General features: G+C 43.1%; 1 protein-coding gene across 1 annotated transcript in view; it reads left to right on the top strand.

Moving 5' to 3' along the window:
- The window catches only part of LOC142256875 (myocardin-like), a 190,415-nt gene that overhangs the window by 127,469 nt on the left and 40,508 nt on the right, over positions 1–22,438 (top strand). Inside the window, exons 3-5 of the mRNA XM_075328824.1 lie at positions 10,127–10,185; positions 15,630–15,705; positions 17,095–17,244. Coding sequence (XP_075184939.1) covers positions 10,127–10,185; positions 15,630–15,705; positions 17,095–17,244 — 285 coding nt within the window. The remainder of the gene's footprint in view (positions 1–10,126; positions 10,186–15,629; positions 15,706–17,094; positions 17,245–22,438) is intronic.

The raw sequence follows: 22,438 nt of genomic DNA, 5'->3' as shown, positions 1-22,438 counted from the left end.
TCCGAAAACATCAGTCCACTGCAGCTCCCCTGGGTAAACCAGGCTGAGTAGTATCCCACCGCTGCCACCAATTGTGGAGACAAGGGGCTCAGTGGGTGCTCTCGTCCACTAAAACCCGCCGCCTTTAGAAAGACAGCGTGACTCAGGGCTCATCCCAACTGAACGCCGGCCTCCTTAACCGTGGGTGTAACACTACTCAGACAACACAGGGTGAGGGAACCACAATAATTAGACTTTATTGGATCCCCAAACAATTAACGGCACATAACACATAACCAGCAAAACACACAAATGTAACAGGCAACAGAGTCTCACCCTTCCGCTGGCTGACCAGGGATTTAGAATGTCCATGCCTCAGAGGTTACAGGGCCGCTTACTCCAGTCCAGCAGCACCCCGCTTTTGGCGGGCACCCACCGAGAAAGGAATAACGCCAGATTTAGGAAGCTGTGTGACGTCTGCAAAGTCTGTAACAGGTAACTGAACTGTCCCAACCTAAGTGTCCTCCTTAGGTAGTCCTGGTATGATGTTACAATCCTGGCAGCCGGAGTCAAAATCCCTAGGCTGTGGATATGGTCTCCAACCGGATCCGGAGTCCCTAGATTGAAGCCATAAGATATCCTGATCCTCTAGTCAGCTCCAAAGAGCTTAGACTGGATCCATCAGCATCCATCAACCTTCATCAACCCTGGTGGCTTAAAGAAGTCCCTTTTATAGCCATAACCTTCCCGTAGGATACACTGCATCCTCATCAATTGGTTGGACAAGATTGCTTCTCCCATTGGATGAATTTCAAGCTGCATGGATAATGTTCATTTAAATGATGTGCATAGAAAGACTTAGTATATCTACATGGAGTCGGCAAGTCCCCGACTAGACAATGGCTACTAAGGTAATTACATTATCAATACACAACTACAATACAATGGTTACTGGAAAAGTCTGGAGAGCAATAGCTAAGCAAACATGACTTAGCACACATAAGAACAATAGTCTGGCTGAATGTTAAGAAACTTTAACCCATGAGAGTCCATGTTGTCACAATGGGTACGCATGGGATCCGTGTAAAAAATGGTTGTCGTACGTACCTAAAACACAGATGTCTGAAACCGGCTTTGTGCAAATCAAAAAAGTCCATGGAGCCTCTGTTAGAAGTCTCAACACAGAAACCATGTGGATGGATACCTGGCCTTGGTATTTCCCTTGTCATATCTTTAAACTTGTCAAAAAGTTGGATACTGACTAAAAGGGCCACTTAATATGGTGGTTATGGTGGTCTCCTAAAAAGAGCCACCCCTTGGCTGGGTCCTTCCTGGAGGGATATCTGGCTGGTTTCTGTGTTGAGACTCCTAACAGAGGCTCCATGGACTTTTTAGATTTGGATATTTCACAGGGGGCAATGTACCTAGGATTTCACTGTCTTGAGCGCCCTTGCTAGCTGCCGGCAGTGTTTTCTCTGGCTGGTCTCCCCGAGACTAGTGATTGTTTTGTCTTGCTGGCTACTAGGCATTGCTCCCACCTGGCCAGAATCCTACTCTACACTAATGAGGGACAATACCCCGAAACAGCTGTCTGTGGATGGATACCTGGCCTTGGTATTTCCCTTGTCATATCTTTAAACTTGTCAAAAAGTTGGATTCTGACTAAAAGGGCCACTTGTTATGGTGGTCTCCTAAAAGAGCCACCCCTTGGCTGGGTCCTTCCCGGAGGGATATCTGACTGGTTTCTGTGTTGAGACTCCTAACAGAGGCTCCATAGACTTTTTTGATTTGCATATTTCCCAGGGGGCAATGTACCTAGGATTTCACTGTCTTGAGCGCCCTCGCTGGCTGCCGGCAGTGTTTTCTCTGGCTGGTCTCCCCGAGATCAGTGATTGTTTTGTCTTGAAACCGGCTTTATGGCATACTACTTACTCGGCTTCTTATTGTAATTTTGATAAAACAATGTTTTATCAGCAGGAGATTATCACTGAAAAGCCTAGAAAACCTGAAGCAATTCATTTATTAATATTCAAAAGTTGTTTCTATTCTTGCATCAAAATATGGGGACAGATTCCCAGTTAGACTTTATGACAATTTGGCATATATGTATAGCAGAGGCTTAAAGGAAACCAACCAGCAGGATTTTCCATATAAATTAAAGGCAGTGCCGTACTGGCGCTAGCATGCTGAATGAAATCATACCTTCAGTTTCCAGATTGTCTGTTTGATTGCTAAAAAAAATGCTCTCAAAGGTCCAGAAATTAGGGCATTGTTTGATTGGCATGTGCAGCGGGGTGAGCGGGCGAGGTGCTGAACTGAAGTAAAGTGCTGAATTTAAGATAAGTGCATAGTTTCAACACAATTACATAGTTTGACACAAGAACATAGTTTGAATTTATCCTTATACGTTTCCCATTGGGTTTTTCGTTTTTTTTCTCTTTGTTTTTCTACTTTACTGTTTATCCCCATTTGATAGGTGCTCCATGGACAATGCTACCAGGTGTGTATCTTGTCAGATGTATGCATGCCTTGAGCAGCCGCTCGAGGGTGACTATGTCTGCACTAGATGCGAGCATGTTGCGTATTTGGAAGCCAAGATAACTGATCTAAATAAGCAGCTTGCAACACTAAGGGGCATTGCAAACCTGGAGAGGAGTTTAGAGCTCACTGAGCTTTCTCTGGCTGGGGCCAGTGATATGGAGGAGGGTGGAAATGGGGAAGATCAGGACCCAGAGGTAGGTAGCTGGGTAACAGTTAGAAGAAGAGGTAGGGGGAAAAGTGTCAGGGAGCCTAGTCCTGACCTGGCACAACCTAGTAAATATGCCTGTTTGGCTGATATTAGGAATGAAGGGCCTGGACTAGGGTCACTACAGCAGGATGTTGCTCCTAGCAACCAGAAAAACAACTGCTGTAGGAAGGAGAGAAATAGGAATGCAGCAAAGCCCAGACAGATGTTGGTGGTAGGGGACTCTATAATTAGGCGGACAGACAGGGTCATCTGTCGCCGAGACCGTGAATGCCGAACAGTGTGTTGTCTGCCGGGTGCTCGGGTTCGGTATATTATGGATCGGATGGACAGATTGCTGGGTGGGGCTGGGGAAAACCCAGCGGTCATGGTGCACATTGGTACTAATGACAAAGTTAGAGGCAGGTGGAAGGTCCTTAAAAATGATTACAGGGAACTAGGAGAGAAGCTGAAGTCCAGGACCTCCAAGGTGGTGTTTTCAGAAATACTACCGGTGCCACGAGCGTCACTAGAAAGACAGCGGGAGCTTAGGCAGATAAATATGTGGCTTAGAAATTGGTGCAGGAAGGAAGGGTTCGGGTTCATGGAGAACTGGGCCGACTTCTCAGTCGGCTACAGGCTCTACAGTAGGGACGGGCTGCACCTCAATGGGGAAGGTGCAGCTGTGCTGGGGGAGAAAATGGTCAGACGGATGGAGGAGCTTTTAAACTAGGATCGGGGGGGAGGGAGGGTAGTGGAGCAAATAAGGGGATAGATAGAGCAGATAGAGACAGGGAGCCGTTAGGGGTCAATGAAGGATTAGGGGGGGATGGGACATACAAGTATGGTAGGGAGGCTAGGAGTAATAAAGGTGTTAATAGGATTAAATGTCTACTGGCAAATGCAAGAAGTCTTGCAAACAAAATGAATGAATTGGAGACTCTTATGTCAACCATGGATTATGATGTGGTGGGCATTACGGAAACCTGGCTGGATGAAAGCCATGACTGGGTGACAAACATACAGGGTTATAGTACATTTAGGAAGGACAGGAAAGGCCAAAAAGGTGGTGGGGTGTGTATATTTATTAAATCTAACCTAAAACCTGTGTTGTATGATGACATTGAGGGGAACAGCAACAATGTAGAGTCAGTATGGGTAAATGTACATGGGGAGGGGAATTATGGAAAAATGCTAATTGGAGTTTGCTAAAAGCCTCCTAACATACCTGAACAAATAGAGGGTAAAATGCTGGAACAAATTGAAAAGGCAGCTAATAATAATAATCGGGTTCTTATTATGGTTATTATGGGGGATTTCAACTATCCAGACATTCAGTGGGACATAGAATCTTCTGGTTCTGCTAAAAGCTGTAAGTTCTTATCTACCATTCAAGACCATTTCCTCTCTCAGATGGTAGGTGAACCGACCAGGGGAGATAATTTGCTAGATCTGGTCCTGTCAAATAGACCGGATACAATTTCAGATCTACAGGTCCGGGAGCACTTGGGCACCAGCGATCATAATATGGTAAGCTTCAACATAATATTCAATAGAACATTTCAAAGGGGGAATGCTAAAACCTGGAATTTTAGGAAAGCTGATTTCAACAAATTAAGGGAAGAGCTTAAATGTGTAGATTGGGACAAAGTCATGGTAACTGGGGATACCGAACATAAATGGGGTAAGTTTAAGGATATACTACTAGAGTCCTGTAAAAAACGTATACCCTCTGGTAATAAAATGTCCAGGAATAAAAACTGTACAAAGTATAATAAAACAAAAACAAAGGGCATTTAAAATCTTAAAGGCTGAGAATACCGAAATAGCATTGCAGGAGTATAAAGATATCAATAGGAAATGTAAAAAAGAAATCAAACAAGCAAAATTAGCTACTGAAACAAAAATCGCCAATGACATTAAAATAAATCCCAAAATCTTTTATAAATACATTAATGCCAAAAGGAAAACAAAGGATAGTATCGGCCCCTTAAAAAATAATAACAAGTTAGTTATAGAGGACAAACAAAAGACTGAGATATTAAACATCTGTATTCACCAAGGAACTGACTGTACCAGGGATCATTCAACAAGTGAAAAATCAAAGTCCACCACCCGATATAATTAATTTAACACAAGATGAAGTATGCCTACGTCTGAGTAAATTAAACATTGACAAATCCCCAGGGCCAGATGGCATTCATCCACGAATATTGAGGGAATTGAGCTCCATAATCGACAGACCGCTGTATCTCATCTTTTTAGACTCACTTGTAACAGGGTTGGTGCCTCAGGATTGGAGGATTGCTGATGTGGTACCGATATTTAAGAAAGGTAAGAGGGTAGATCCAGGCAACTACCGTCCAGTAAGCCTGACATCAGTAGTATGCAAAGTTTTTGAGGGCATTTTAAGGGATGACATGCGAAAATATATTGCAGAAATTAATATGATAACTGACAAACAGCATGGATTCATGAAAGATAAGTCGTGTCTAACCAACCTGTTGGGGTTCTATGAGGGGGTAAGTTCAAACCTGGATATTGGTAATGCAGCTGATGTGATTTATTTGGACTTTGCAAAGGCATTTGATACTGTACCACATAATAGCCTTATACTAAAGCTCCAGAAGCAAGGACTAGGGGACACAATATGCAACTGGGTAAGGAATTGGCTAAAAGATAGGAAACAAAGAGTAGTCATAAATGGTACATTCTCTAAATGGGCTATAGTCAGCAGTGGGGTGCTGCAGGGATCTGTGCTTGGACCGATTCTTTTTAATCTCTTTATTAATGACCTTGTGGATGGGATTGATAGTACAGTGTCATTCTTTGCCGATGACACCAAACTATGTAGGATATTAAAAACTGACCTGGATAGTACAATATTACAAAAAGATCTGGATAAGATGTCAGAATGGGCAGATACTTGGCAAATGAGATTTAATGTTGATAAATGTAAAGTAATGCACCTAGGACGGAGTAATCCTATAGCTGCGTATACATTAAATGGAAGTAAACTCGGGACTACAGAACAGGAGAAGGACTTGGGTATTCTCATTACAAATAAGCTGAGCAGCAGCACTCAATGTCAAGCAGCAGCTGCTAAAGCAAACAAGATTTTAGGGTGTATAAAAAGAGAGATTAGATCCCGTGATCCCAACGTATTGTTACCCCTCTATAAATCACTTGTAAGGCCACATCTGGAATACGGGATCCAGTTTTGGGCTCCACATTTTAAAAAGGACATTCAGAAGTTAGAGTCAGTTCAAAGGCGGGCAACTAGACTATTACAAGGAATGGAAGGCCTCCCATATGATGACAGGTTGAAAAAGTTAGATATGTTTAGCTTAGAAAAAAGACGTCTCAGAGGAGATCTCATTTATATGTATAAATACATGTGTGGTCAATATAAAGGACTGGCACATGACTTATTTCTTCCAAAGACAGTACTAAGGACCAGGGGGCACTCACTGCAAGTGGAAGAAAAGCGATTCCGACACCTAAATAGGAAAGGGTTCTTTACAGTTAGAGCGGTCAGACTGTGGAATACACTACCACAAGAGGTAGTAATGGCAGATACTATAACAGCTTTTAAAAAAGGGCTGGATGATTTCCTCAGTACACAAAACATTGTTGGTTATAAATGACTTAGTGACTAAATGTAGAACTGGTGGAGGAAGGTTGAACTAGATGGACCTAGGTCTTTTTTCAACCTAAGTAACTATGTAACTATGTAACTATGACTTTGTGGATCGGGCCCGCTGTATCCTGCATCCTCCTCCTGCATCCTCCATGCTTGTCCCCTTTTGTTTATTTAAATTTCATGCCGCGCCACAATTGCCGGCGCATATGCATTGCTGTTGTGATGTTATTTTTGTTAAAATAGTGCCGGAGTCAGCACATTCATGCACTGCTATTTCCAGTGCCATTTTATTGAAGACATTGTAGACAGGACTATGAGCTTCAGGCGCGTGTGGGCAGATGAAAAAATAAATAAATCTCCCCATGCACCAATGCCGCTCATATTGTCTCCACAGTGTCTTCAATAAAATGGTGTCGGAGATTGTGGTACACACATGTACTGACTCCAGCTCCATTTTAATGAAGACAATGTCACAGTAGCAATGTGCACGCACCGGCAACAGTGGCAATGGCAAAACGGCATGAAATCTAAATAAAGAAAACAATGCTGGTTGGTTAAATTTTAAGTGGCTATCACATCTAGTAACCTGGTGACAGAGTAAAGATAGTTGCTGTTCTTGTTATTCTTGGCAGGAGGCCATAATTTTTACACATTGCTAAAAAGGCTATCATGCCACCCCCATAATGGTGATCGCAGCAATTGGCTTGTCACTTCTGACTGCCTTATTACAGCATGATAAGGCTATAGCTTTTTATCATAACAAAGAATATGGTCATAGGGTAGTGAATGGTGCTGTTCTGGACAGCCCTAAGTACTACCACTCTCCACAAACTGAACCTATAGCCCAAGTAACCGTTTTAAAATCACTGCTTTCCTTTCGCTGTATTTTCTCAGTCATTTCTCAACATTATAATGTATTGAGATAACAAATCGAAATTTTATCAAAAATTTCCTTGTGTTATAACTACATTATATGGTATGTAGGTGCCAAGCAAGATTTATTTTTCCAGTATTTGGATTATATACAAAATTGGATGACAAATACAATAGGACAATTTAGCTGCATTCACAATGGCCAATAATCTTGAAATGAAAGGTCAAAGGAACATTATTTTCATTATTATGGTCATATCGAAAAATGCTGCTAATCACCCCCAAAAATATTAAAATTCTTCCTCATCAGGTGAAATGACTTTTCAGTTTGCTTAAAAATCATAATTCTTGGTAACACATCATCCAGTGTTAAAGGAAGAGACAAGTAAATTAACTGGAGTGGGGCAGGGAGAAGCCTACAAGAACTGCATTAGACAAGTCATGTCTCACTGTATGGTCCTCAGTCGGATTTTAAGGCTGTATTTTATATGACAGATCTTATCATTTTAGAATACAAACTACCTGGCTTCAGTCACAGATTCTGTTTCATACTGCCTGTGATTTGCAGAGTATAAATTTAATGACAGCTTCCCTTTAATTATCATTCTACAAGTGCATCTCAATAAATTAGTATATCCCCAAAAAGTTAATTTTCAGTAACTCAATACAAAAAGGGAAATGCATATATTATTTAGTCATTACAAAAGTGATTTATTTCAAGTGTTTATTTCTGTTAATGTTGATGATTATGACTTACAATGAAAACCCAAAAGTCATTGTCTCTGAAAATTAGAATTACCACAAAACACCTGCAAAGGTTGTTTAAGGTTGTCTAAGCATTTAAAATGGTCCTTTAATCTGGGTCTGTAGGCTACACAATCATGGGAAAGACTGCTGACTTGACAGATGTCTAAAAGGCAGTCATTGACACACTCCACAAGGAGGGTAAGTCACAAAAGGTAATTGCTAAAGAAGCTGACTGTTCACAGAGTGCTGTATCCAAGCATATTAATGGAAAGTTGAGTGGAGGCAAAAAGTGTGGTAGAAAAAGGTGCACAAGCAATCGGGTTAACCGCAGCCTTGATAGGATTGTTACAAAAAGACCATTCCAAAATTTGAGATTCAGAAGGAGTGGACTGCTGCTGGAGTCAGTGCTTCAAGAGCCACCACACACAGACGTATCCAGGACATGGGCTACAACTGTCACATTCCTTGTGTCAAGTTACTCATGACCAATAGACAACACCAGAAGCGTCTTATCTGGGTCAAGGAGAAAAAGAACTGGATTGTTTCTCAGTGGTCCAAGATGTTGTTTTCAGATGAATCTAACTTTTGCATTTCTTTTGGAAATCAAGGTCTCAGAGTTTGGAGGAAGAGTGGAGAGGCCACAATCCAAGCTGCTTGAGGTCTAGTGTGAAGTTTCCACAATCAGTGATGGTTTGGGGAGCCATGTCATCTGCTGGTTTAGTTTCACTGTATTTAATCAAGACGAAAGTCACTGTAGCCATCTACCAGAAAATTTTAGAGCACTCTATGTTTCCCTATGCTGACATGCTTTTTGGAGATGGAAATTTCATTTTCCAGCAGGACTTGGCACCTGTCCACACTGCCAAAAGTGCCAATACCTGGTTTAATAACCACAGTATCACTGTGCTTGATTGGCCAGCAAACTCGCCTGACCTAAACCCCATAGAGAATCTATGGGGTAATGTCAAGAGGAAGATAAGAGACAACAGACCCAACAATGCAGACAAGCTGATGGCTGCTGTTAAAGCAACCTAGGCTTCCATAACACCACAGCAGTGCCACAGGCTGATCGCCGCCATGCCACGCCGCATTGATGCAGTAACTCATGCAAAAGGAGCCCTGACCAAGTATTGAGTGCACTTAATCTACATACTTCTCAGTAAGCCAACATTTCTGACTTTAAAATCATTATTTCAATTGCTCTTATATAATATTCTAATTTTCTGAGATAATGACTTTTGGGTTTTCATTGGCTGTAAGCCATAAGGCTGCTTTACATGTTTCAATTTATCGTGCGTTCGCATTTGCGATCGCACCCGCCCCCATCGTTTGTGCGATACAGGCAATTTGTTGTCCGTGTCGCACAAACTCGGTAACCCCCGTCACACGTACTTACCTCCCGAACGACCTCGCTGTGGGCGGAAAACATCCTCTTCCTGAAGGGGGAGGGACGTTCGGTGTCACAGCAACATCACACAGCGGCCGGCCAATAGAAGCGGAGGGGCGGAGATGAGCGGAACGTAAACATCCCGCCCACCTCCTTCCTTCCGCATTGCCGGCATCCGCAGGTAAGCTGCAGTTCATCGTTCCCGGGGTGTCACACGGAGCGACGAGTGCTGCCTCGGGAACGATGAACAACCGGCGCGCAGAACGACGATCGATTTTTTTGAAAATGAGCGACGTGTCAACGAGCAATGATAAGGTGAGTATTTTTGCTTGTTCACAGTCGCTCATTTGTGTTACACGCTACGATATGTTAAACGAGGCCGGATGTGCGTCACTTATGACGTGACCCCGACGACATATCGTTAGATATATCGTAGCGTTTAAAGCGGCCTATAATCATCAACATTAACAGAAATAATCACTTGAAATAGATCTTTCTGTTTGTACTGACTGTGTATAATATATGCTTTCACTTTTTGTATTGAATTACTGAAATAAATTAACTTTTTGAGGATATTCTAATTTATTAAGATGCACCTGTATATGTAAGACAATGCAGCCAGTCAAAGCAGGCTAATAAATATCTGCTGATTAGCGGCCATTTCACGGCCAGTGTAAATCCTTATTGTTTTTCCTAAATATATGTTTTTACTAAAATGTTGTACTATATTGTAAAAATGAAACAACTAACACATATTTTATTATTTTCCTAGCTGTCAGTAAAACACATACTAATTTGTCAGAGCAAAATGGAACTTTGGGACAAAATAAAGTAAGTGTCCTTTCAATTTCATTAGTTTGTGATTTGGTCCATAAATGCTAGACCCTTATTGCTTAAGATTGTTTGCTTCTTGTATCAAATCAGTTGGGAGGACAATTTCCTCATTTGCAAAAGGACAAATCAGTGGTGTCATCCTAGACATACTGCAATAGGTAAATGTGATAAGCATAATGCAAATCTAAATATCCACAGTGTATATGTAAATGTACTCAGCAGAAAAAGATACCATGTGAAGATAGACTTTTAAAAACTACTATAAATCATTTGCTGATTATTTGCCATTTTTAATATACAGATTTTTTTTGTATTTTTGATGAGATACAGTGTTGGCACTGCAAAGAAAGTGAATTATGTATGTCATTAGTAATGGGTTGAACAGTGAAATATTCGCGTTCTGATTATTCGTCTTGAATATTTCGTACTATTCTTATATTCGTCATGATGAATAATGAATCTAATGCAAGTCAATGAGAAACTCAAATAATTTTCTGACCCTTCCAGGATATTTGGCGGGGCTGTAAAAATACTGAAATAAATGGAAAAGTGCTGAAATAGAATGTGAACAGCATGGGAAAGATGCCTTGATGCATCTCTGAAAGAATGGGAACAATGTTGTCAGAGTATTACGCCACTTTATGTGAGGTCCCCTGAATATTTGTGATAAGTATAGGTAAAGTAGACAGTTGGGGGCTTCAGCCCTCATCTGTGTGCTTTACGTTGACTGATTATTAAGAATACAAGCTCCCAATGACGATTTTTTAAGTATTTCAATAAGATAATAAAAAAACATAATAGACTGCTGCCCATTTTTGATAACTAGCCAAGATAAAGCAGACAGCTGGGGACTAGTATTTTCAGCCTTTAAAAGTCTATAATTTTTGGTCCCTCCTCAGTCTGCAGTTGCCCCACAATTGGGTCATCTATTAGACGTGGCAATTGTGGCGCTGTACCCAGCTCATCCCAATTGCCCTGGTGCGGTGGCAATAAGGGTAAAATATGGGGTTGTTGTCAGCTTTGATTTGTCAACACTCATAGCTAACATAAAGCCCTGGGATGGTAATGGGGACTTGTCTATGAAACCGCCCATTACCAGCCCTGTTATTAAAAAGAACAATAAACACAAACACAAAAAATCCTTTATTGTTAATAATAAAAAACACACCCTCTTTTGCTAATTTATTAACCTTACAAACAACCCTGCAGGTTCAACATAATCCACATGACATCCCATGATGATCTCTGCTCTGCTATGTCTAGAGGCTATGGTGAGTGGTGACATTAAATAATTGACCACTCACCTTGGCCTCCGGGACACACTAAGAGCATCGTGGGAGCTGTCAGAAGTGACTTCAGGTGAATTTAGTGCCTGACTGTCTGACTGCAGGACACACAGACATTGAAGTACGACAGTCCAGTAGTGAGTTCACCTACGGTCACTTCTGGTGGTTCTCATGGTACACTCTGTGTGATCTTCCAGCTGTGACCTCAGGTGAGCTCAGTGCTGGACTGTGTGACTGCATGTCATGACAGCAGTGCAGTCTGACAGTCCGGCATAAAATTCACCTGAGGTAACAGCTGCAGCTCCCAGAGAGGGTACTGTGAGAACCAATAAAATGGACCTCAGGTGAACTCAGTGCTGGACTGTCGGACTCCGTGTCATGGCGACAGTGCAGTCTGACAGTCCGTAGCTGTAAGGCCCGGAAACCGTAAAGGGACCTTTAAGGTAGACTTTAAGGTTACTTGAATTTCCAGCTGTTGGGACACCTGGAGGCTGATTAGATTTCACATCCTTCAGATGTCGCAGCAGCTGGGAACTCCAGAAACCATAAAGTTTCTCTTAAAGTCTCCTTTATGGTTTTCAGGCCTCACATCTTCTGATTGACCTGGTGGCTTTGACCTTCAGTAACCTTTTAGGTTACCGGAGTTCACAGCCACCTAGTCTCATGGCAGCTATTAACCTGGTAATTTTAAGGGAGCCTTTAAGGTAGATGGCTACAGCATTATTGTGATTTGCAGACAATCTTCACATATTCAGTGACTGAATATCTGGTGCCAAACATGTGGGTGGGGACTTGAAACTCATGAAGCGAATAACAAAAAGATCACAGTAAACAATTTCCCAAATACCTTAATATTTGTGAGTGTAACGAATTGTGCTGAAAATATTTACCCATCACAATCTGCCATACATAATTTGGATACACTACTCTCTTTGACTAAAAAACTGCATTTGTGAAATTAGCTTAAGAGATGCATAAGTGGATTCCATGGTAATCCTTTGAAAATTGTTAATTAGTATTATCAGTAGTAGTAGTAGTATTTAGTAGCAATGGTACATGGAATATTATTCATACACTCTTATGACTTCTCAGTTTTATCTTTTGTTCCTGATAATTTTGCAATATGAATACAGTTAACATCAAGGATTAACTGCATCTTGCAATCAGATAAGGAGTACACAATTCTGATTTGTTGACGCCAAGGCTAAGGGGCAATTGTAACCTCCCTTAACCCTTTCATGACTAATAACGTACCTATACGTCATTGGTCATGTATGTCCCTTTAATGAGGGATTGCGCAGTGTGCCCACATAATTTCCGCATATGTCTGCTGATCTGATCTGATGTTAAAGCTCTGAACCGCAGAAATAATTGGATAGTGTGAGCTGCAAGTCCCCTAAGGGGGTTTAATAAGATCAATAAAAAATTTAAAAGAAAAGTTTTAAAAAATATGAAAAAAAACAAAGTTATAATCACCCTTTTGCCCTATTGAAATATAAAAAATATAAAATGTAAAATACAAAATATAAAATCAATTAATCTGATCGGTAAAGGGCATAGCAAGAAAAAAATCAAAATGCCAGAATTACGTTTTTATTGCATCGTGGCATTAAAATGTAATAGGAGGCATGCAAGACATCATGTCTACCCAAAAATGGTATCATTAAAAGAATTAGCTCAAGACACAAAAAAAAGCCATGACTGAGCTCAGGATCCCGAAAAATTAAAATGCTACGAGTCTCAGAAAGTGGCTATAAAATTTCAATTCTTTATTTCTGTTTTTTTTTTTTTATACAAACTTCTGAATTTTTTTTCACCACTTAGATAACAATAAAACTATACCTGTTTAGTACCTATGAAATCATATTGACCTAGGGATCATATTTACTGGTCAGTTTTACCATATAGTGAACATGATAAATAAAAAAAACAATTGTGGAATTGCATTTTTTGCAATTTCACCGCATTTGGAATCTTGTTTAATTTTTTTTCCAGTATAATATGGCTCAGAAAAGTACAGCTCGTCCTGCAAAAAACAAACACTCATATGGCTATATTGAAGGAAAATTTAAAAAATTATGGCTCTTGGAAGAAGGAAAGGAAAAAATTGAAAACAGAAAATTTGGGGTGAAGGGGTTAATATATTGGTGGTTGATACAAGTACAGTCAATTCTGACTGTTTATTTGCAGCAAGTTTTAACATAATATACAATAATAATAATAATGTAGTGTTCCTACAAAATGATCAGATAACAAGAATGCAATTTGAAGTGGTTGTATACAGGATTTAAAATGGAATCTGTCAGTAGGATCAACTCTCCTAAGCCATCTACATGGGTATGTAGGGCATAGGAAGCTGAATAATGTAATACCTTGATATATTTTAGCCAATGTCTTATTTGAAAGAAATCTACATTTTTCTTTTGTTATTGAGTTCTTAAGGTCTGCGGGCCAGACATAAATCTCACTAAGAATCTGACTCCAGGGTTTATTTTAAATAGAAGGGGAAATTAACAGTGTGATATATGATGGATGCTGTCTGCTCTCTGGATCTCACTGCAGAGCTGTTTGTGATCATAATGCCTTGGTACCACTTGTGCATAGCTTCCGATGCGAGAGCATCAGAAGTGATATGCTAATGACCCTCTGCTGCGAGCGACAGCCGAGGGTCATGCGAATGTGATCCGATCTTGCGATCGGACCACAGCTGCAGGGAAGAGGTGGGGGAAGCACTTTCTCCCAATCTCCTCCCCTGGCCTGTCTCTGCGTATATAGCACAGCACTCGGATGACATGTGAGTGCAGAGCGATGTTTCACACATTCCCATAGGCTTGTATTGGGGTGCCTGAGCCGAGACTCGCTGCCCAATGCAGAATGCTGCGATTCATTTCTTAGGCTGATTTTGCATGAGAAATGAATCACAGATGGACACTGCCCCTTAGTTTTGCACTGGTGCAAGTGCAATCCGATGTTTTATCGGATTGCACTCGTCTGTGCAAAATACAAGTGGAACTATACCCCAACTGACACATCAACAAGTTCCTCTCAGCATCAGCCTCTATCTCACAGGCAGACAGTGTTTGAATACAATTGAAATACAGCAGACCTGTGAGAGCTGCAGCAAATGTGTTTGAAAAAAGACAAAGTTTAGTTCTACTGTTCTGTATTAGGTCTCTTTCACACATCCGTACAAAACACACACATTTTACACGGACTGTGGTGTAGGTGCATATGTTTGTGCGTTTGTCTGTGTGTGTGTGTGTGTGCAGCATGTGCTATCACTGTGCTATTGGTGTAACAGCCACATAGCATATGGACAGCGTGAATTTCTATACTTATCTGTCCATGGTGCTGCTGTCTCCGGTACTGCTGCTGTCTCCGGTACTGCTGCTTCTTGGTGCAGTGCATATGCAGTGAGCATAATGAGTGGGGGTCGGATGCAAGTTACAGCAGAGCTGAAGACAGCAGCCTTAGAGACAGGCGAGTATAGAAAATAATTTTATGTCTTTTAATTTTATTATTTCATTTTATCTCACAGACACATGGTTTTCTCCGGTACGTGTCACACTGATGTCACACAGTCCACATCAGTGTGCACTCTGTATGGTCCGTGTGACACCTGTGCTACCAGAAAAAAATGGGACATATCTACGCGTGGAGCACACGGACACATGTTCCATATGAAAAAACACATGTATGCACAGACCCATTAATTCTAATGGGTCTCCGTGTGTCCGTGTCTCCGGTACATGTGAAAACGGACCTCACACATACCGGAAAAACGGACGTGTGAAGGGGGCCTTAGCTACACACCTCACACTAGTAGCACCCTCTTTTATTAAAAATAAGCTCTGGCGGCAGATTCTCATGCAGATCAGTGTCAGACTCATAGCCTTGAACAGCTCATTTACATATAAGAAAATTGTGTATTTCTCTGGAATAAGTCATTGGACCACAGATATCAGGGTATCATTTTATTTAGCTTCATATGCCCTTCATGCCCATATGGAAGGCTTAGAAAGGTTGAGCCTAGTGACAGATTCCCTTTAAGAAATATTGGGACACTGGACCAATTGGCGCTAAATCTTCCAGTTTATGGCACGCATTATTTAAGTTTCAAATCTTTACATTAATTACATTGAATTTGTTTTACAGACAGAGGATTTCATGAAGTGTAAGACTCAGAACAAACTCCACAAAGTGGCTGCTATGAAGATGCCTTTTACTGAAGGTTGGATTTCTTTTTGTCACACTTGGGAGGTGGGTGTGTGATGTAATGATTACTAAGCTCTGAAGTGGAACATGCAAGGTAGAAAACATGGCTCTGTTGCTAAATAATTTCTATAAAAGCTTTAAGATGCAAATGTGATACCCTAAACACAAAAAACATTTTAGATAGTATACATTTTGTTAATAGTTTTATCTATTTTGTATTATATTTTAAGGGGTTTCCAGTCCATACTGCTGATAATGTTAAATTTGTTAGATTTATTATTCTGAAATAGACCGTTTCATATTCATGTTATCTGAAATCAAGTCACCATTATAGCCACTCACAGACATGAGCAGTATACCACAATTTTACCTGACAAAGGAGTCATGATTTATTTAAGGTGTCAATAAAGATGGGGATGGGGATAATGGGAGTAGTAATTTGTGACGCCACCTGTAGTGTGCAGCTAAATATGGGAGGAGCCACTGTGGGGAGTCCATCTTCTGGGGCAGATGGTAACACAGCTTGGTTATTACAGCTCTCTACAGGTACAGCTAGGCCCCAGGGAGGATGTTGAGAGTAGTAGTCGCCTATGGCACAGGGGCACGATGATGGGAGTGCCGGCAATGATGGGACGACACAGAGGGTGCAGTTCAAGTTCTTTACTCACTGAAATCACACTGACTTTGGAGTGCCGTGTCCCGCTGTGATGGGCTTCAGCCGATTCTGGATAGTTCAGAGGTCAAGGCCGGTGTTTCCTTCTGTGTGTCCTTTCCAGTGGTCTTCCCTCCTTCCCAGCTCCTGGGCCGTGGAACGGGTCATGGGTGCCTTATGCACACCTCATGAACCCTGGGATCCCCCTTCTTTCTAAGAACCCAGGTCGAGCCTCCAGCTGCTGACCACAGACCCCTTTCTGTGCAGTGTCTTCCGACGTCTCTTCCTGAGTCTGACCTGGTGTTGCTGCGCCTGGAGCTAACTGAATGCTGTGTGAGATGGCTCCTCACTTCCCCTGCAGGTGCCCCACCTCCCGGGTTGCTGAACTAGTGGGCAAGAGATCCCATACCTCATCATGGCCACCCCTGGCACCTACCCTAGCCCAGTCCCAGTGACAGAGTTCTCGAGTTGTGTGTTGGATGTGTTGTGGTGGTTTACCGGCGATGACCTCATCCGTATCAGAGATGAATACTGCACCCCGGGTGAGGTGCAGTACCCTGTGGCACCTGAAGCCGCAGGGTCGCCACAAAACTATGAATGTTTTACTTCAAAAAATTATTTTTCATTGAAGCTTTTCACAAAGATTATTTCTGATGATAATTTTGACGAACACTGGGTTCTCAATTTATGTTGTCAATCGGTGAATCCTTTAAATTTAATCACATTAAATGTTCACTATATACTACGTTTTAGATGGTGCAATTGAATCTGATGAGCTTAAAGAGAAAAAAGCTCGCTTGGCTGAAGATTTGAATGAAAAAATTTTACATCGGCCTGGACCTTTAGAACTTGTAAAGAAAAACATCCTGCCTCTGGCCAATGGGGTGAAGAGCGGAGCAAAAGGTGAATATGGTTTTTAAAATTATAAGTATCAATTCTGCATAAAACCTTCTCTTAAATTGAATCTGTCACCAAATTCTACAATACAAACTGCAATTATTATTATATACATCACTGAGTCCTTATGAGGCTGGTATATTTATTTTGAAAATGCATTTCACAATAGCTGTATAATCCTGAAACTTGAATGAACATTTTAAATTCTTTACAATATTAGGGACAGGGAAACATAACAAATTTATACATTTATGCTTTCATTAATTTCCAAAGAAAGAACACTAGCCTCTTCATATCTAAGGTCTGTGCTGCACTGCAACTTTTTGTAGTGATACTGATTGATTTTAACTATTAACTTTTAGCGGCAGCCCACCCAATTGCATACAATTCAATGTATTGCTTTAGTCAGCAGATGAAGCCAAATATCAAACATTAGTGCTTCAATAAGTTGCAGTGTAGACTCCAGACTCCAGAATCTAAAGTCAGCATATTAATTGCCCAAAAGAATAGTAAAATGTAAGAAATAGAAACACAATAACTATACTAAAGGGGGTTTCATTGAAAATTTTATTTTTCACGGTGTCTAAAAATAACAGGCAAGTAGTTAGTAACTACCTGCCTGTTGAATTTGGCACCTGCTCAGAGTGGTCAAAGACAGCTCCTACCAGAGATTCTGCTGCTCCATGTCAACAAAGCAGCTCTTCCTAATCCTGGCTACTCTGTCCACAGGGTGTGATTACCATTGTCCTGCCATTTAACAGCTAAATTCCTGCAGCTAAAGGTGGTGTCACACACAGCGACAACGACGTCGCTGCTACGTCACCATTTTCTGTGACGTTGCAGCGACGTCCCGTCGCTGTCGCTGTGTGTGACATCCAGCAACGAGCTGGCCCCTGCTGTGAGGTCGCCGCTCGTTGCTGAATGTCCAGCTTCATTTTTTGGTCGTCGCTCTCCCGCTGTGACGCACAGATCGCTGTGTGTGACAGCGAGAGAGCAACGAAATGAAGCGAGCAGGGAGCAGGAGCCGGCATCTGGCAGCTGCGGTAAGCTGTAACCAAGGTAAACATCGGGTAACCAAGGTGGTTACCCGATATTTACCTTCATTACCAGCCTCCGCCGCTCTCACGCTAACAGCGCCGGCTCCTGCTCTCTGCACATGTAGCTGCAGTACACATTGTGTAATTAACCCGATGTGTACTGTAGCTAGGAGAGCAAGGAGCCAGCGCTAAGCAGTATGCGCGGCTCCCTGCTCTCTGCACATGTAGCTGCAGTACACATGGTGTAATTACGCCCGATGTGTACTGTAGCTAGGAGAGCAAGGAGCCAGCGCTAAGCAGTATGCGTGGCTCCCTGCTCTCTGCACATGTAGCTGCAGTACACATGGTGTAATTAGCCCGATGTGTACTGTAGCTAGGAGAGCAGGGAGCCAGCGCTCAGTGTGCGCGGCTCCCTGCTCTCTGCACATGTAGTACAGCGTCGTTATGATCGCTGCTTCGGCTGCTGTGTTTGACAGCTAAGCAGCAATCATAACAGCGACTTACAAGGTCGGTACTACGTCACAGAAAATGGTGACGTAACAGCGACGACGTTGTCGCTGTCGTTTAGTGTGACCCCAGCTTCACTGTAGGGATTCGACTGTCACTCAGCATGACATTGGGAGTAATTCCCAAATAACAGAGCAAAGTGCAAGAGAAGCATCTGTTCTGTCGATGTGACATCAGAGGAAGCTGTAGAATTGTAGGCAGGAGCAGTCTATGACCACTTTGAACTGGCAGAGATCTGCAATAGATGGAATAGCCAGGTAGTAATCAACTACCTGCTTGTTCTTGTTTAGTCTTAGACCCAAAGAGAAAAAAAGTCCTGAATAAACCCTTTAATAGCCTGCCGATATGTGTGAACTTATGTAGTAGGGGCAGTGAACAAATAGAGCAATGATTAATTTGTTCACTGCTTTTAGGAATAAATGTAATCACGGTACTTGTTGACTCAATTTTGGATACTAGTTAACATATGCAAAGTGGACAAAGAATCCACCTAATGATCAAACCATCTAAGGCCTCTGTCATACGTTCGTGCCTCCGGTACGTGTTTGACAGTTTTCTCACTTACCGGAGACATGAACAAACGTGGACCTTTGTTTTCCTAATGGTTTGGACACATGTAAGTATTTTGGAACGGAACGTGTGTCCATTCCGTACTTACGTGTGTCCGTGTGTTGCTCACGCCGACATGTCCGTTTCTCTCCGGCATCACCGGTGTCACATGGCCCGCACCCATACCACACGGATGTAGTATGGATGCGGTCCCGTGTGACACGCGCCGGAGAGAAGACATGTGTCTGTGAGAAAAAAAACAAAACTTTATTCACCTTCTCCAGCCCTCCTGTCTGCCTTTGCTGTCACTTGCTGCCGACCGACGCTCATTATGCTCATTTAATATTCACTTCACTGCGGCCGGAAGCAGCAGCAATGGGGAGTCGGCAGGACCGGGGACCGAAGATCAGCACCACGGACAGCGACGCCAGGGACAGGTGAGTAGAAAGTTCTCGTTCTTCGTGTGTTATCACGGATAACATACGGAGAACACACGTAGCCCATAAAAACGGGTCATGGAGGGCAAAACGCACCTCTGACATGTCCGTGAAAAACGTGCGTGGTTTTTAACGGATGTGTGGCAGAGGCCTAACTGAGTAATTCAGAATAAGGCTATGTGCGCACATTGCGTTATTTCCCGCGCGAACGCTGCATTTTAAACTGCAGCATTTCAGTGCCAAATCGCATGCGTTCTGCTTCCCCAGCAAAGTCTATGAGAAGTTCGAAAATTCAATGCACACGCTGCATTTTTAAATGCAGCATTTTGGATGCCAAACATCGCTGCGGGAAAAAAAAGCAGCATGTCACTTCTTTTGTGCGTTGTGGCTTGTAAGGATGCAATGTGGTAGATGGCCGGTATGTGTCACAGAGGGGGAAATCCTCTGTGATCTGAACCTGGAATGTTTCTCTGGGACTTGTAGTTCCATGAGGATTGTTGTACACATTCAGGGCTGGGTTCATGGGATGGTCAGAAGTGATGGGCGGGACTGACCATCCACATACCTCCCATACGTAGGTGTGTCTCATGGGATTTAATGGAGCTGTCGTTTGTCACATGATCTCTGTGTGCTGGTGGGAGCCATCTTGGTTGGAGCACATGTGCAGGAGATCCTGTGCATACAGAGCTAGTGAGGGCTCTGAAATGTCAGGGAGCTGCAGAATCCACTGAGGCTGTGAGGAATTGGAACGTGTCCATGGGCCGGGATGTTGAGCCCAGTGTGAGAGTCTCCCTGGACTGGATGGAGGCAGACTGACAGCCTGCAAACCTACTGGCAGGTAACACCCCAGAAAGGGGACTATACTGGCTGATGCCAGAGAATGAACTGTATGAACAATCAGCAGTTTAAACAGACAGTGAGACATTGTCCTGCGGGAAAGTGGCTGTGGCCCATTACACTGCGTGGTTTATGAGGATGTGAATAAATCACCGAGATTCTTTAAGTGACAAAGTGCTTGTGTGTGTCTTGATCCCGCTGCCAGACGTGTGCCCCAAGACGTTCAGGGCCCAGGTAGTCACATTATGGTGGAGAATGCGGGCATATGGCCTGGTTGCTAGGGGCAACGCAGCCTGGTTGCTAGGGGCAACACAGCCTGGTTGCTAAGGGCAACGGCCTAGGACATATTCTTGTGGATACGGACTGCTTGCTGTGGATCGGCGGGTCCACGAAAAAATTTTTTGAAGCGGTTTGCGGTGGATCGGCGGGTCCACGAAAATTGACGGCGCACTCAAGCAGCTTGCGGTGGATCGGCGGGTCCACGAAGTTCCGGGAAAGCTGAGCGACCATGAGTGGAGCCGCAAGCCTGGACGTTATGGAGGAGCTGTACCAGTTCCTTGTGTGTGGACAGCAGGAGCTGTCAGTGCGCAGAGATGTGGCAGCAGTGGACCAGTTTGTGAATTCCCTTCTGGGGCCAGTACGGGCACAGGGTACCCAGGGAGATAAAGGGGAACGGTGTGAACTGGGATCTAAGGACACTGCAAGGAAGCCACAGAAAGCCCATAAAGGGGTGGTTGCCCATAAAGGGGTGGAGTCCCATAAAGGGGTGGTTGCCCATAAGGGGGTGGAGTCCCATAAAGGGGTGGTTGCCCATAAGGGGGTGGAGTCCCATAAAGGGGTGGTTGCCCATAAGGGGATGGAGTCCCATAAAGGGGTGGATGCCCAAAAGGGGGAGGAGTCCCAGAAAGCGGTGGTCCCCCAAAATGGTGCAGAGCATCCCAAATCCAAGGGTGAAGTGGCGCAGATGGACTGTAGCCAGGGACAACAGTGTTCATGCCACAAGTGCCCGGTTTGCGGTATAGACCACCCATCCGACGAGAAGCCACGTCTGTGTTCCGTGGAAGTGGATGGGGAATCTGTAACAGGGGTCGTAGACTCAAGGAGCTTGGTGACCCTGGTGAGGGCCACTTCTGATGTCAACTTGATTCCTGGAAGGAAGATCCACGTCAGCTGCACCCACAATAATGAGACAGAATACCCAGTATCCAGCGTGGTCATAAAGACAGCCAGGGACAGTGGTTCTCATGATGTTGGTGTAGTCTCAGATTTACTGCACCCAATTATTATAGGTTGGGACTCTAAATTATTTGTGCACTTGTGGAAGCAGGGGGACGTATACGGTTGCTTGTGTAAGAGCCAGAACAGCCCAAAGGAAACCCTACCACATTGGGAGGTGAAAAGGGGTCCTTGTTGTGGAGTTATGTGTGGTAAGGAGGAGATAGTACCTTCTAAAATTGACTGTCCTAAGTTAGGGGTGACCAAAGAAAATGGACGGACCCAACTTGGTGACATAGGGACTAAGGGAATAACCAATAGTGTGACCGTTAAAAACGGGGTAGCTCCAGAAAGGGAGGCAGATATCTGGTTAAGTGGGGACATGATAGTCCAGGACGCCAGGGGGAGTGACGATGACTCCAGAATGGACACTGACTCTTATAAAAGGACAAGAGAGTGCAGTGAGGTACAGACAATTGAGAAGGGTAAAACCTCCTCCAGACGCCGGAGACGTAATAAGCGCCAAAAGCTTGTGCAAGGTATCCCGTCTGAGGGTGCAGAGAAAGTGAAGTACCTGGTCGAGGAAAACACATTGCCAGTAGCAACTGCTAAGGTAGA

Source organism: Anomaloglossus baeobatrachus, chromosome 11 (genome assembly GCF_048569485.1).
Source record: "Anomaloglossus baeobatrachus isolate aAnoBae1 chromosome 11, aAnoBae1.hap1, whole genome shotgun sequence".
In the NCBI taxonomy this organism is placed as follows: domain Eukaryota; kingdom Metazoa; phylum Chordata; class Amphibia; order Anura; family Aromobatidae; genus Anomaloglossus; species Anomaloglossus baeobatrachus.
This window is presented reverse-complemented; position numbering and strand designations above follow the sequence as displayed.